This window comes from Pleurodeles waltl, chromosome 3_1, assembly GCF_031143425.1.
Source record: "Pleurodeles waltl isolate 20211129_DDA chromosome 3_1, aPleWal1.hap1.20221129, whole genome shotgun sequence".
In the NCBI taxonomy this organism is placed as follows: domain Eukaryota; kingdom Metazoa; phylum Chordata; class Amphibia; order Caudata; family Salamandridae; genus Pleurodeles; species Pleurodeles waltl.
In genome coordinates this window covers 1,783,331,008-1,783,347,686 of record NC_090440.1, presented here as the reverse complement: position 1 = coordinate 1,783,347,686, position 16,679 = coordinate 1,783,331,008, and the positions used below count along the sequence as shown (strand labels likewise).

Below are 16,679 nucleotides of genomic sequence, written 5' to 3'. Positions count from 1 at the left end.
GCTGGAGGGTACCCATTGCTTTTGTTGTGCCTGTGTCCTTTTTGAGCTTTTCAAGAGCAGTGTCCACTTGAGGCCCAAAAAGATGCTCTTTATCAACGGGCATATTGAGGACCACTTGCTAAACCTTTGGTTTGAAACCAAAGCAGCGCAGCCAAGCATGCCTTCGGAGGAGGACACTAGTATTAATGCCACATGCATCTGTCAGCGGCGTCCAGGGCACAGCAAATAGAGTAAGCTGAAATTGTCTGCCCCTCAGCAACTATTTGTTGTCCTCTTTTTCCCTGTGCTCATCTGGTATAATCTGGTGGAGCTCCTCCATTTTGTTTCAGTGAGCCCGGTCGTATCTGGCCAACAATGCTTGTGAGTTGGCACTACGCCAATGATTGGCTGCCTGTGCAGCAACCCTTTTGCCCACAGCATCAATTTTCTTACTCTCCTTCTCTGGAGGAGGACAGTCTCCAGTGGCCTGACTATTAGCATGTCTTCATGCTGTGGTGGCAACAATTGAGTCAGGAGGGAGCCGAGACCTAATATATATTGGGTCAGAGTGAGCATATTTGTATTTCTTGTCAACTCTAGGAGTGACAACCCTAGAGCTGACGGGCTCCTTAAAAATGTTGTCAGTGTGACAAAGCACGCCAGGGAGCATTGATAGGAACTGAATATCCCAATGTAAGTGTATCGAAGAGGAATTCCTGTTCGATAGGGTCACTATGTAGTTTTACATTATGAAAAGCAGCTGCTCATGCCACTATTTGTTGGTAGGAAGGATCATAAGTATTCAAAAGGTCTGGGTCATGATGTGGCTTACCTAAATCTCCCCCAGCAAATAAAGGGAAACCCTGAGGAAGGGCAGTGTAAGTAAGGCGTAAGAATGAGGAGGGGAGGGAGTAGGTGGAGGAAGAGGTGGTGGAGAAGGCTACAAGGGGGATTGGTGCCTTGTCCTTGGTCCTTTTCTTCTTGGGTGAAGTGCCCAAAACTTTCTGAAAAGAAAGCTTCCGCTTCAAAAGTACAGGAGATTAAGAAATAATGTGTCCTGGACCCTCCTGAATTTGATTTGGAGGTGACGCTGACGAGTGTCCATAGTCTCCAATATAGACTCCACAGGAGAAGGGGCGGCAGAGGACTGGCTTGAGTCTGTGGTCCGATGATCTCGGCTTCATATGTTTCTGCATCGAAGATTTTTGTCAGTGCGATTTTGTCAGCACCAAAGTGGAGGCTGTAAGAGTTCAGCTCAGAGCCGAACCTCGGATCGAGATGTATTCAATCTTTCTATGCGATGAAACGGAGGTCAAAGCTGAGGAGGGTGGCTTGGTCTTGGCAGATGTTTTCAGTGCCAAGCCGGAAGGCTGGTCAGCCGAAATAGCCTTTCAGTTCCAACCAGGGCCTGGTGGCAGTGGCGGACCGGCGACCTCAAGAAGGGACCTTTTAAAAGTCTTGGTGTGGGCAGGAGAGACCACAGTACTCACAGGTTGCGTTGAGGTGATCTCATGGTTCCTGGTGTCTGACTGGATGTCGGAGTTGGAAGAGTACTGGATGGAAAGTGCCTCCTCCTTCTGTGCAGGCTCCTTCATTGCGTGTTCCTCCCAAAAGATGTCCGGTGTGTCTTCCGGAGTCTTGTGCGCCATTTCCAATTGACGTGCTCTTCGGTCCCGAAGCATGTTCTTCGATTAGAATGACTTGCAGGCATCACAGGTAGCCTCTTGATGATCGAGGGAGAGGTAGAGATAACACACCAGATGTTGATCAGTGTGGGGAAATTTTGCCTGGCATCGAGGGCAGAAGCAGAATGGAGTCTGTTCCATCAGATTGGCCTGTCTGTCTGTACCATGTGGAAGGTAGGCCAGAGATGGGTGTAGACGGTCCGAAGGGTGCACGGTCACTGCCTGGACTAACGATTCAAAGCGAGTGATAAGGTGGAAGAAGCGCAAACGAAAACAATACAGTCGAAAGAGGGTGAGACAGAGGAAAGATTTTGAACCGGAGCTAGTCGAAAGATGACGGTGGAGAGAAAACGATCTAACAAAGGAGTCGATGCGCAATATCACCAAGTGGAGGAGTCACTCAATCTTGTGACTCAGAACACTTCTTCAAAGAAAAACAACTTACACCACTCCAGACCCAACACTAGATGGCAGGAATTTGCAGAGCATGTGTACCTACAGCAACACATGCCATTGAACATACAATTACACCACTTAACTGTAGGGGGGTTACAATAATGGTACCGGCAAATATGAATGCAGTAATGGAGGTCTGCTGTTTCTTGCTTTCATCTTTGCCTTCAACCTTATCAGGATTCACAAAGGGAATCCTTCATCGTAAATAATGATGAGGTAGGATTCCTGTGAAAGTTTGAAACCACACTCCGCACTTTGCTGGATTGAGACATCCAGCCCTGTGTAAAGTAATGGCTCGGTTATTACAAACACAGACTGCAATGTGACCTGGCCAATGATACATTTGGCCCCAAGTTACTCACTTACTGTGATGAGAAAGAGTAGACACAATGTAATGGAAATTACAAGAAAAAATAAATGTATTTTTTTCCAGTCAGGCAGTATGAATGCTAGAAGAGGCCATAAACATCAAATATGGGAAACATGGTTACATAAGACAACATTTCAGCTTTGCTTGAAGAGTGTGGTAGTTTCTAGTTCCCAACTATGCAGTGCAACTGTAAATTATAGTGCAGCTCGGCCTCTTTAAGTACCAAGAGCAAAGACCCCGGTAGAGGTTGGTAGATGCAGAATATTCTCCCAAAAATAGGGCATGTAACATCTGCCATTCACTGTTCTCCCTTCCCATTTAAAGGGGGGGAAACCACTTGAATTCCAAAAGCAGAGCCTCAACTGGATCTGTGATAGGGAACTCTTGATCTCATGGATCATTTTCTACTGATATTTGCCCTGGTGGGACAACCATCACTAATTTTGACTACCCAGGTCTGCTATGTCTTCACTGCATCCACCCACTGGTGGATGGGCTAAAGATCCAGAGTTCACTGCCAGATTGATGGACTCTCTGTGTTCTGTACCATGGTGGGTTGCCTGCCACACTATGACCGAGGCTCAAAATGGATTTCATTATTCCTAGCAGCTGAGACAATAGACAGTTCTCAGTTTAGGCAATTTACTCCACCACTATTTTCAGTGGCATCTGCTCTGCGCAGGTGTAGGAAGATCGCTCTGTATATAGTATATCAAAATGAGATATAGGCCCTCATTTGGACCTCGCGGTCTTTTTCCAAGACCACTAAGGTTCCACCGGGCTGAAGTCCGCCAGTGCAGGCCGTCTCCCGCGCAGCGTATTATGACTGCTGGCAGCCCTCCGCCCTTTTTCGGGCGGAGAGCTGCCAGCAGCCATAATGGCGGTCGGCGGTGAAGTGAAAGCTGCTCCACCTCCACCGCCACGTCAGCAGAACACCGCCCACCGAATCACAACCCAGGATTCGGCGTTGCGGTGTTCTGGTGACGGGGTGCTGGCGGCGGAGCAGCCCCCATGGATCCAGTTCCCTCCCGGAGATCACCGGACCAGGTAAGGTGATCGTCCGTTAGGGGAGTGGAGTGGAGTGGGGTGGGGTGGGGGTGTTGTGTGTTGTGTGTGTGCATGGGGCTGTGCGTGTGAGTGTGTAGAGGGGTTGTGTGAGTGCGTGTATGCATGCCGTGTGTGTATTGTGTGTATGGGAAATGTGACGAATGTCTGTGTGCGTGTATGTGTGCGTGTATGTGTATGAGTGGTGTGAGCGTGCCTGTAAGGGAGAGTGGGGGGGTGTGTGTGTGTATCTGGGGGGAGGCGGTCCTACCACCTTTGCAGGGTGGTAGGGGGTTCGTGGGTGTTGGGGGACGGCTCTGAGGAGGGGGAGACCCCAATCAGTGCCAGGGAACTTATTCCCTGGCACTGATAGTGCCTACCGCCATGGATTTCGTGGCGGTAGAAAACCCCACGAAATCCATGGCCGTAATTCCATTTTTTTTTCCGCCGGCCTGTTGGCGGTATTACCGACACTTTTACTCCGACTGCCAGGGTTGTAATGAGGGCCATAGTGTGCACAGAGTCCAGGGGTTCCCCAAGAGGCTTGACAGAGGCAATAATAGATAATACTAATGCTCTATTTGTGGTAGTGTGGTCGAGCAGTTAGGCTTATCAGAGGATAGTATTAAGCATTTGCTATACAAGCACAAGCAATAAGTGAAAACACACACTCAATGACTTAACTCCAGGCCAATAGGTTTTTATATAGAAAAATATTCTTTTGTTAATTTATTTCTAGAACCACAAGATTCATTTAGCAGGTAAGTACATTAAATGAAAGGTACTTTGCATGGTAATAGTTGAGACCTTGAATAGATTCAATATTGTACACAGTTTTCATTAAAGTGGCAAAAAGCTATTTTAAAAGTGGACACTGCAATTTTTAACAGTTCCTGGGGGAGGTACGTACAGTACAGTTTCAGAGGTAAGTACCACACTTACAGGTTCAATCTCCGGGGCATAGGTAGGCCACCGTTGGGGGTTCAAGGCAACCCCAAGCACCCAGCACCAGCAACACAGGGCTGGTTAGGTGCAGAAGTCAAACTGGTTCCAGTCTGCTTGCAGGTAAGTACACGTGTTGTTGGAGGGCAGACCAGGGGGGTTTGGAGGAGTACTGGAGGGGCCCCAAGTAGGCACACAAACCACACCCTCAGCGGTACTGGGGCGGCCCAGTGCAGTGTGCAAACAGGGCATCGGTTTCTCAATAGAACTCTATGGAGGGACCCAGGGTCACTTAGGCGCTGCAGGCAGGGCACAGGAGGGCCTCTCGAGCAAGCCACCAACTGGGCAAGGGTGAGGGCCGCCTGCTTGTCGTTGCTGCACCAGTGGTTGGTTTCCCACAGGCCTGGGGACTGCGGGTGCAGTGCTTCTCCAGGCGTCGGGCATCTTCGTTCCAGACAGTCGCGGTCAGGGTGGTCCTCGGGATTCCCTCTGCAGGCGTTGTCGTGGGGATGCAGAGAGGTCAGCCCAGGGTTGACACGTCATCAGAGTCCTCTGGGGGTCCTCTCTGGATAGTTGGTTCCTCTGGACACAGACTGGGGCGTCGGGTGCAGACTAGTGGGGACTCACGCTTCTGGAGTGAGGTGGGAGTCCCTTTAAAGATGGATGTCTTTTCTTCTGGTTGGGTAGAGCTGCTGCCCACAGGAGTTCTTGGACCTCGGTGTTACAGGCAGTCCCCTGGAGGCTTTTCAGGGTTCGCTGGTCCTGTAGAATGCATTGCTTTTCAGTTGCAGGGTCTTTGAAGCAGGAGACAGCCCGGTAGGGCTAGGGCCAAGTCATCCCCTTTTCTTCTCTGCTGGGTTTTCAGCTCAACAGTCCTTCTTCTTCTTGTGAGGTCGTCAGGAATCTGAAGATCTGGGTTCAGGGTCGCCCCTAAATACAAAATTTAGGGGTGTATTGGGGCAGTAGCCAATGGCTACTGTCCATGAGGGTGGCAACACCCTCCTTGTGCCTACTCCTTCTTGGGAGGGGAGTACATCCCTATCCCTATTGGTCCTAATCCTCCAAAGCAAGAAGGAGGATTTCTCAAGGAGGGGGGGGGGTCACTTCAGCTCTGGTCACCTTAGGGGTGGACCTGGCTGAGGGGGTGACTCTTCCTTGTTTTTCTCATTATCCCTCTGTACTTGCCGCCAAAAGTGGGGGCTCGTCTGGGGGGCAGGCATCTCCACTAGCTGGAGTGCCCTGGGGCATTGTAACACCAGGCTTGAGCCTTTGAGGCTCACAGCCAGGTGTTACAGTTCCTGCCGGGGGAGGTGTGAAACACCTCCACACAGGACAGGCTTTGTTTCTGACCACAGAGTGCACAAAGGCACTCACCCCATGTGGTCAGAAACTTGTCTGGAAGTGGCAGGCTGGAACAGACCCTGCACTTACAATGTCTAAGAATTGACTTAGACACTGTAGGGGCATAGTGCTCATGCAGCTACGCCCTCATCTGTGGTATAGTGCACCCTGCCTTAGGGCTGCAAGGCCTGGTAGAGGGGTGACTTACCTATGCCACAGGCAGTGGTTTGTGGGCATGGCGCTCTGAGTGGAGTACCATTTCGACTTTGTATTTTCTTCCCACCAGCAGACACAAGCTGCAAGGCAGTGTGCATGCACTGAGTGAGGGGTCCCTGAGGGTGGCATCATACATGCTGCAGTGCTTAGGGACCTTCCCTTGCCACAGGACCCTTGGTACCAGGGGTACCTTTTACAAGGGACTTAACTGTGTGCCAGAGCTGTGCCAATTGTGGAAACAAAGGTACAGTTTTAGGGAAAGAACACTGGTGCTGGGGTCTGGATAGCAGGGTCCTAGCACACTTCCAATCAAAGCTGGCATCAACACTAGGCAAAACGTGGGGGGTGCCCATGCCAACAGTGGCATTTTCCTACAGCAGGATCACAAAGTAGACTATGGTAGTATTAATTCAAAGAGAATACAAGTGTTGCGATTAAATGACATTGTGCTGAATTTTAAAAATTTGTATATTTTGCCACACCGTTCACCACAACAAATACAAATGTTCTTTTTATATACAGGGCCAAATCAGGATTTTTAGAAACAGGAGCCAGTGAGAAGTAAAATGTGAACGGGCTTGTTTGCTTAACTAATACATTACAAAATAATCACTGTACTGCAAATCAGTAGGCTCCTGTATACTGAACAAGGCCAACAAGGCTTAAGAAGCTGAATTATGTGGCTAAATGGTAGCCCAACAATACAATTTTTTCAATTAGCTTTTTGTTGTGTGAAATCATGTAATATCCTGATTTGTTTTGAGCAGGAATGTATAAGTAAGACTGGGTAGGCTAGTTCTGCCCCTACACTTGGGGAAATGAAAAAGAACCCAGAACTCTAGAAATTTCCCTTTTTCAAATGTTAGGGCATGTTGTTGTAGGGTTTGTAAGTGGATATTAAATCACCTGTTCGCAGCAGACCATGAAATAAGTATAAGCTGTGTGGTAGTATGTTTATTTTACTGCCGTTCTGCGAGATTATAGCCAGACTGTATCAACAGACCATGTTTACCATACTCACTGGATTGATAGCTGCAAATGAGAATGAAACGTCTTTTTTAGTATTAACTCCAAGATATTTTGCTAAAGTCTATATTAAAGTTGGATCCTGCCCTAACCTGTTAAAGTCCTCATCACACATGATCAATTTTAAGGCCTTTGTTTTCTATAAGTTCACTTTAAAGTCAGAAGCCATCTGAAAGTTTTGCAGTCCATCAGATGGAGGACATTTACACATTTGTAAGAGGATGTACCTGCACCCACACCTCAGATTAACCCTGCGTTTAGCAGCCTGCAGATGGCAGGCAGGCACATCCTCTTGATGAATGTGTGACTACAGGGGAGTGCTTGCCTGGTATGACCAGCATGACTCCAAACCCACCCTCAAGTTAGGGTGCCTGCCTAAACAGAGGAAAAAAAAGAAAGTTATGAGAGCATTAGACCACATTATTGGTGCATGGCACATATGTGTAGATAGGCAGGGATTATAAGAGCCCTGATGAAGGCCAGAAACCCTTATGGACTGTTTGAATGCCCAAAACATGTTATGGGATAGATGAGCCTTTGATCCTCATCAGATATCTTATACAGATGGTTCTTAATCATATCTGAGGTACCCAGTAATGCAGGATTTACTTTGGGTTTATCTCCAGATATTTGTACTGTTTATCTAAATCTCTGCAATAATCCAGACTTGCACTTAAGCAGGAACTCCCAGCAATAGTCGAGTCCACTGAGGTGGTATTTACCTACCAAGGTGTGGTGAACTGCCAATGATGAAGGCTGCCACAATAAGTTGTGGGCGGGGCGTTTTCCTCAAAATCTTGGGAATTCCTGTGCATTATTAAAAAATAAACCTTTTTTCAAAACCTCTGTATCTTTTGTGTCCTAGTATGGCTAACAGCCAACGGCAAAGCCACTAGGTCCCAAAGGCAAGACCTACTGCCTTTGCAAATGGTTCTTTACGTTTGTGCCCATTACCTCACAGGATGAAACTACCTTACATAAACTTTGCTTTTTAGTAGGAAACCTCCTAAAACTATAAAGAACAACATGGGCTACAATTGGCACTAAGAAATAATTAGAGAAATACTGTAGTTTAAAATAAAATATAGGTATGGCAGAGTACTGTGGGTGTATTTTAATAAGTCAAGTCAATACTGTGTGGAAACTCTTTTTGTTGATACCGATGCAGTCCAGATAATGATACAGATTGGGACCATTATATTATCAATGTAAAGTATTCATAGCATACATCTTGAATTGATAAATCTAATTCATGTTTGATTCCAAATGTTTTAGGAGTAATCTAAATTAGAAATAAAGTATTTTATTTGGGATTATGTCTTCTGTGATGATAGTATAATAAAAATCATGTTTTAGAGAATTGCATCCAAAATTAACAAATAAAAGGAATGAAAGATTGCATTGTATCCAGGTGTGAGAAACAAAGAGAGGTGGGACCCCTTTCCCCGGAGATCTCATGCCAGCAGTGTCACAACAAGGGCAGGCAGAGAGAACTTTAACTCCATGCCCACGCTCTAGCGTTCAGGGAACCCGTTTGCTCCCGCCTAGTGAGAAACAGAAAGAAAAGCTGCTCCAGCTAGGCAGAAGCAAACTAATGTAGCGGCTTCTGCCACACCTTGGTTGGGTGCAGGGAGCGGAGCTCGTGGGTCACATTGGCCCTGGGGCTCCCCTCACAGCCCGAAGGCTGTGATTGCTGTGGGTGTCATGGGTGGAACTGGGGCACCCACAGCAAGTTTTAATTTGTTGTGGCCCCAGAGGATGTGGTCCCTGGGGCCTTTTACTGGCCTGAGGTGGGGTCCGAAAACCAGCCCTATCCTTTAATAATGCAGCCAGGGGAGTGGGCCCTCATGACCATACAATAAGTCTGGGAAGGAGGCTGCATGTCCCCCTTCCCTTAAAAATATAATGAAGCCCAGTAGGATGAGGTCCTCGGGTCATGGTAATGACTCGGGTCCCTCTGGCCACCCCTCATATGTTTCTTTTTACCTTTCTTGAGGACAGGAGATCTTTGTTAATGTGGTGGTGACACTCAATCAGATCTCTGTTTAGATCTGTCAAGTCCACAGATCCTCCACGGCATGATATATACCTAAATGTTGACCCTTGGTTTCTCACAAACTACTGAACGGATTTCCAGCAACTCACAAAAAGAATACTTTCTGGATCAAGATCTAGCTTTCTGCCAAATTTGGTGTAATTCAGTTCAGCTGTTTTTGAGGTATCACTGCTCAAATTTCCTGTGGAAAATTGCATTGGGAAAACTGGTTTCCGTATCCCCCCTTTTGATGGATCACCACAAGCCTTTCCAAGAAGAAACTGAAGTGGATGAGGCTTTTTTTTAAAGAAGTTTTGTGAAGATTCGTAAAACTGCACCAAAGTTATTAGCAAACAAAAAAATCAATTTCCTATGGAAACATGGTCCTGACTATAACTATCTCCTGCCTCTCGCCACAGGGATGGATGTTATACGATCTTAGAGTACATTTGAAAGACCAGAAATGCACTGAAAACCCCCCAAAAACTGGGCATTTGTCATTTGATCAAGTTCCTGGGTGCTCCCAACATTACCACTTCCCCCCTTTGGTACTGCTGCACCATGCAAGCTATCTCGGGAAACCATGGGCTGGAAAGCAGGTACAGCTGCTTCTGCTGACATATCCTGGTACCTCACAGGAGGGCCTTGCTGGGTTCAACAAGAAAACCGTAGTACCCACACCCCACAAAAAAGCTACATTCTCTGGGAGTGTCCCTCTGAGTTTCCCCCTCCACAAGTGCATGGGAGTTAGGGTGTCCCAACCCTATTCTATAACATTTTCAGTTTGTAGCATGTGTTACTAAAGATACACATGCTATGCATAGACTATAAAGCAGTCCCTCTCCAAAGTGGTTGCTAGTGAACAGATGATGCAGATGTTTGGAAAAAGTGTTCTTAAGATTGCTTTGCCAACTAAAGTCTGTTGACACGCAAGGACATTGACACAATAATGCTTGGTGAAGGTATATGGTATTGACCAAGTAGCAGGTTTGCTGATAACTGTTAAATGGATGTTACCTAAAAGGCTTGGATTTGACCCTTTTTGCATGTAGAGTGGGCTCTAAGGGGTATCGGAGTGTGAGCTTAGCCGTGGCATAGTTCTCTCACATATTAATGTCAGCTTTGGAGATGGCCCCTGTGGGGTTTGGTGAAGGCTACAAAAGGTTGAGTAGATTCTCTAAAAAACATAGTTGTCTCAATGTAATACACAAGTGCTCTCTTGACATCCAGTGTGTGAAGAAACATTTCTGCTAGACTCTGGTTGTGGGAAGAAAAGAGGCAACTCATAGGCCTTATTCAAGTGGAAAGGCAAAACAACATCGGAGATTTAGGTAACAACTCCAGAAACTCAGGTGTCTGATGATGGAGTTCAGCTGTATGAGATCTGGGTGCCTGAGTTTACTTTTATGCTGAGACGGTCAGGTGTGTTAAGGTGCTTCTTGTGAGGACTGAATGACATCTCTAGGAGCATTGAATACAAGGGTTCTTTTATCTACGTTAGTGCCACAAGGATAAGGGTCATGGACACTTGCCCCATCTTCCTCACCACATACTGATATGGGGGAGAGGAAGAAAAGCATAGCCAACTATCACTGATCAATTCATCCACATTGCATTGTCCAAGGACAGTGGGTAGAGGTAACTGACAGTGGGTGTCAGTACCTGAAGGCAAGGTTTTGGCATTTCGCTTTTTCGTGAGAGGCAAACAGGTCTACTGCTGGAGTCCCTCACCTTTGGAAGTACTTGAGAGGGAACTTAAGTGTGGAGTTACCACTTGTGGAATTGTTGATGCTTACTGCTGAGCAAGTCCGCAAGGTCGTTCTCTACTCCCAGACAATACTCAGTCAACAGGTGACTGTTATTTTGAACTGGTCAGTGTGAAATGTCTTGAGTTAGTGAAGAGAGCGAGAGGGAGTGGGTGCCACCCTGCTTCTGATGTAGAACATGGCTGTCATGTTGTCTGTTTTACCCCACAGAAGTGTCTTGAACTTCCAAGGCTACTGTGATGGCTTGCAGCTTCAGATAGTTTGTGATTCTCCTGGTGCTGAGGGGTCCAGGCACTGTGGAGAGTCATAGTGAAAGTGAGCTCCTCACTCCGCGAGAGATGCATCAGTAGTGATGGTCACTTGTAGAAGAATGGTACAGGAAGGGCCTGCCGATCAACAGATTGTTGCTGTTCCACCAAGGAAGAGAGTCCTGGCCCGGGTTATGACCGATACTAGATCCTTTCACTGCCCTTTTATTTGTGCCTTTTGCCTTGCAAGGCATTCCTGTAGTGTGTGCCTGTGCAATTTGGTGTGCAGTACAATTGCTATCCATAAAGACACCACCCCCCACAGTTTCATGACAATTGAAACAGTTTGTACTTTTTGTCTAAATAAGAGTCAGTAGCTCTTGAATGCCTTGCCTTACCTGTCACTGTATTTAGGACTCTGCTGAAGAAGGGCTGAACTTGCTTCAGCTGGAGATGCAATTTATTCAGATGATGAAACTGAAGCTGGGAAGCAGAGGCACTACTTTTTGATGTGTGCTAGGCATTGTCATTTGCTGCTGCTGTTGGTCAGCTAGTCGTCTAAGTATGGAAAGATGTTTACGGCGTGTCTGAGCAGATGTACTGCTACCAGCGCTAGGCACTTTGAAAAAAACCTTGCAGCTATTGTAACTGTGAGGGAACTCAAAGGGGATGGGCAAGCCAAAGAGTCATGTTCAGCGAGAGTGTTCTTACCCTCAGTTTGAAGAGGCCCCTCCTTCATTCAAGTGTTGCCTATTGTGTATTTGGCAGTATCTTCCATATAATTAGTAATTCTCGTTGGACATGTGACTTTGTCTGTAAGCATAAAAATCAGACTCCTGGTACACTCTCTCTGTGATGCTGGTGTCTGCATTGGTAAGACTGCCTTTTCTGTAAAATACCCAAACATTGTGCTGAGCCTGTATCATTCTTGACTGCCGGAAGGCCTTACCAACATGTCTCTCGAAATTGTGCTTGCCATCAAATGGCATTTCTAAAACTTTAGACTGCATCTCAGATCTAAACGAGGTGGTGCAGATCCATCTGTATCATTTAAGAGATCAATTCAGTTCACGGACCAGTGAAGAAAAGCACTGCTAGAGACATTTGAAGATGTATCCTTTGGAACCGAAGAAGCAAGTTACCTTCTCTACATGGTCCCCGTAATCATCTTATCATCTATGAAGATTGACATGTCGTGCGACAATTGCCCATCCTATTGTATCACAACAGGCTGACTGAGGCACTGGCAATTTCAGATGATGGTGCTGCAGACACTACGACACTCTTGCCAATGGTGTCTCATCATTGTCCTTCCATACCACGGGCTGCCATACAAGGAGTTGTAGGATTGCATGTGTGGTATTGTGCAGCTGGTGAGATGCCCAAGTCTGTCTTAAATTGATTTGAAAGAGAGCCTAGAGGCCTGCTGATGCCTTGTACTTCTCTTCTATTCAAGCCGCAGATGATGCTAGTGTGGAAGGATTCTGCGTACAAGAAATCTTCTCTGCCCATAGATGGTTTGGATTGGGAATCAATCTAATGGATCTCCTGGCCTTGTCTTTAGAGACATAAAAGAAACTACTTTTGATTTCTGTCTGTAGAAGAATGCGGAACTGTTGTGCAGTACGATCAAACAACCTATGGAACTTTCCTGTGTCATCAGGTGTAGAGTCACGAGGAGTTGGGTCTTGATTAGCTCTGTCCTCAGGAATGTAAACATCCCACTCATGCACTAGACTGCCTAGGTGGTGTGGTTCATGTGTGCTCTATGTTTGGTCATCATCAATGTGATCCCCTCCTTGAGTGCTAGATAATAAAGAGGCACTGAACGTCACATAAGAACATTCATAGGATGTCCTGGTAAGACAGGTTCAGTATAACTTGTTGTGTTGGAACAAATACAGGGTCATGTCGCACAGGGGGAAGTGGCTCAGATTGTGGTTCTGGTGGTATTATGGTGCCTGAGAAAGTAGTATTTCATATAGCTTGTGAAACATAAGCTTCAAAGACTCTTCTGGTACTATAACCACTGGGTGAGACAATAAAATAGTTTGATCCCTGTAACTTCCCTGTCATCAAGCTGGTGTCGATGGTTATGTGTCTCATCTTTTCCCGGTGCATCATCATGCAAGTATTGAATATCCAGGTCCCAGTGAGTATGTCAAAAGAGTCATCCTGTGGTCTCTCATCATCATCTTTCTCATCAGAATGAACTTGCATCAGCGCCTAATTCTCATACTCACTGAAACAGTCATAACTGTGATGGAGGCTCAGGCATGATCGTAACTGGCTAATTGACTGTATATGAATGATTGCTCCAATTGGCTGACAGGCAGAGGTGTAGTGAGAGCAGTCGTCATCGACAGCGTCATCCTCATTCTCATCGATGAAGAAACTATTGTTTCCGATGCATTTGGCAACATTGGTCGCACTGTCGAAAACAGAACCTTTGTTGAGGCCTTTGCTAAGCAGCCACCATCTGGGATGTTATCGTCAACAGGTATGTTGTCATATTTGAGATCTTGTTTGCCATTAACAGGGTGTTTGTTGTTGCCATTAACGGGGTGTTTGTTGCTGTAAAAGAAGGTTTATCAATGCTGCTTTTGTGGGCTATGTCTTGCTCATACTACACAGTGGTGCTGATGAGGATTTATTCAATGATGGACCAGTGATCGTTGTTGCGATATCTAAGGAACAAGTCTTTTTTGTAGTAGGTTTGCAGACCACATCACAATAGCTAAAGATGACTGCTCAGTCTTCTGAGACTTATTCTTGACTAGAGGCTTCACTCCTGGGCCAGACGTTTGACTTTTACAAGGACAAACAGATGGCGCTTCACCTACAGACTCTTTTGAGGAGTCAAATTTTCACATACTCATTACTAGTGAAGTTGCCTTAAGTGGTAGTAGCAGCCGTCCTTCTCGGTTTCTCTGTCCTAGCATATCTTGCAGCTAAAGTTCTTACAAACTGGAGCATTTTTTCACAGAATGCCCATCCATTTGCAGTACTAATAGGCACTTACCATGATTACCATCCACAAACACATTTCTGGCTCCACAGGACTCACAAGCACTGAAGAGACTTTAATTTCTAGGAGTGTCTGTCATGATGTGACAGATGTCTCTGGGATCAGCCACCCAATCACAAATACAGATTAAGACTCACCCTCTGCAGAAGAGGATAAATGATGGACAGCCCAGAAACCAGAAAAAACTGAAATGTGTTTGAAAAGTTCACTTCTGAAGAATAGCAGATGAATCCCATCCATTCACCAGACGTGCTGTAAAAAAATCTTAACAGCTGAGACTCCAGGTGGTACTGGAGATTTGGGCCTCTTTACCCAGTTGACTGAAGTTTGTGACATGAAATGAGGTGAACAGACTACATATAATCATGTATATTTTCAACGTTATCTGATTATTATATATACTGCTATGCTAACATTAGTTACTGATGGTTCACAGCCTGACATTGTGGAATAATTCACACATGCGATTCTATGACGGATTGGTGCTGGTGAACAGCCCAATCTGACCAGGTATCTTCAAGAGCCACAGTATAGTATGGGTACAAGGCAGAGTCAAATCTGTGGTATCAAGGCACTGAGCTCAGGGAATGTTCCTACCCATTTTTGACCAACCTGCATAAGCCCTCTGAGTTTTGTGGATCTGAGTGTTGCTTCAAATGTCTTCCTGATGCACGTTTTAGAAGGTTAGATGTGTGAGCTTTACTAACTTACTTTGGTTTGGTCATCATCTAAGCCACATCCACAATCTCAGGCGTTCTACGTAAAACATCATGTTGCTTTCACAAGTGAAGGCTCGCCTTTATCTTTCACATCTGTGTTAGGACCATACTCCCTAATTCACTTTGGACATGCAATATTGAGCAGTCTATTTTTTTCTGAGCTCTCTGCAAGCTGGTGACACTTCCCTACTTCTGATGTTTGTCTTTCTTTTCTCCAGGGCCTCTGGCAGTTCTGGACAGAAATATACCCACAGCAGCTCAGTAGAAGATTACAGAGTCTAGCTGTTCTCATGTGCTGCCCTCTGACTTTGATCAGTGGCAGATCCGAGCTGCAGAGAGCTGCTGCCCACAGCATACGCTCATACTACTCTGTAGTACACAGGAGGTGTGCACAGGCTCAATTATAGTGTAGTGGGACTGCATGGAAAGGGGAAAGGCTTACCATTAGTGGCTTAGTTTTCAGGTGTTTGTTTCTGATAGAAATGAATGAAACAACCACATGCATACAAGATGGTGGGAGATACTGAATTTAGTGGCCAGCTTAGGGCACACTGGTAAGGCTCCCCCTTTGATTCTATAATGAAACATTAAAAGTGGAAAATTAACTAAATTTGGGTGAAAATTAAAGCACATCTCTAAAGTGTAACTTTTATGAAGTCAGAACTGATCTTTATAAAACTTAAAAACAAACAAGAAAATTATGAAGTGAAAATGACTGGATGGAATTAGCAAATAGAGAGAACAGCGAAAGCCAAGAACTGACTTGTGCATAGATGCAATTATTTATAAGAACTGCCTGCTTGACAGTTGTGTGAGATATATATTGTAGAAAAAACAGCATACTGGTCCTTTAAATATAACTTCAAAAAACTAGAACATGAGTGAAATGGCATATCAATGATATTACATCTGAAAATCCACACGAATCCATTCACTCTTCTAATACTTACTCTAAATCCAATTAAAATGTTTTACTTACCTCTGCTGTCTGGACAGTTGAATTAAACATAACAGGTCGTTGAAGAAAAACAACTTGCTTTGTGGCCAGGTTTCCTTCACTGTGGAGTAAAAGAAGGGAGGTTAGCATTTGGAACCAATAGTCCCCTTTTAAAAAAATATTGACTCCACAACAGAATAAATAAATGCTCAACCATAAAAGTCACCACAAGGAAATAGTCCCAGTGGGATGGCACTCTAAGAAGATCTCATCCATCTACAAAGGCCCAATAGTTTTGTGGTTTCCACAACTCAAACATGTTGCACTGACTTCCAAGAAACACTCAATGAGAGCACTGCTGGCTGCTTCCCCTTCCACTAATCTTAGCTAGGCACCCTCTGACATTTAAAACAAATCACTCCTACTGATAGTCTCACTTTTGTGAATGCTAACTTATTCACACCATCTGGACTATGACCTGTGGAAGCAGACAATGGCTCTGTTTGTATATGTGACAACTTAGGTACTGTATTAAAACCCTGGGTGACATATATTGGCCTGCTGAATATTAAAATACATCCTACCTGTAAAAAAATGTGCCACTGAATTCAAAAGTATGACAGAAAAGTCTGTGAACAGCAGTGGGATAATAACCATGTGAAAGTAACTTTGATGAACTAATCATGTTTAGTAAAGCTATTTCTGATGGATACTATACCTAACTGCAGATTCCTAACGTTTTGAATCCCCCACAGACCAGACTGGATTCTGAAACCTATTCCAGCAATTGCTCCAACGTGCCAACACCTGGTCCCATAGGACTCTGCAATGCCACTGTCCAACCCCAAGAAGTAACAGAACGGAGCTGTAAATAGACACCACTCATG

At 45.4% G+C, this 16,679-nt stretch overlaps 1 protein-coding gene across 4 annotated transcripts in view; it reads right to left on the bottom strand.

The window, feature by feature from the left end:
• Positions 1-16,679, bottom strand: part of RFTN2 (raftlin family member 2) — a 478,219-nt gene that overhangs the window by 34,175 nt on the left and 427,365 nt on the right. For all 4 annotated transcript variants that reach the window (XM_069225820.1, XM_069225818.1, XM_069225822.1 and 1 more), the window contains one exon: positions 15,835-15,913. In XM_069225820.1, the coding sequence (XP_069081921.1) occupies positions 15,835-15,913 (79 nt within the window). The remainder of the gene's footprint in view (positions 1-15,834; positions 15,914-16,679) is intronic.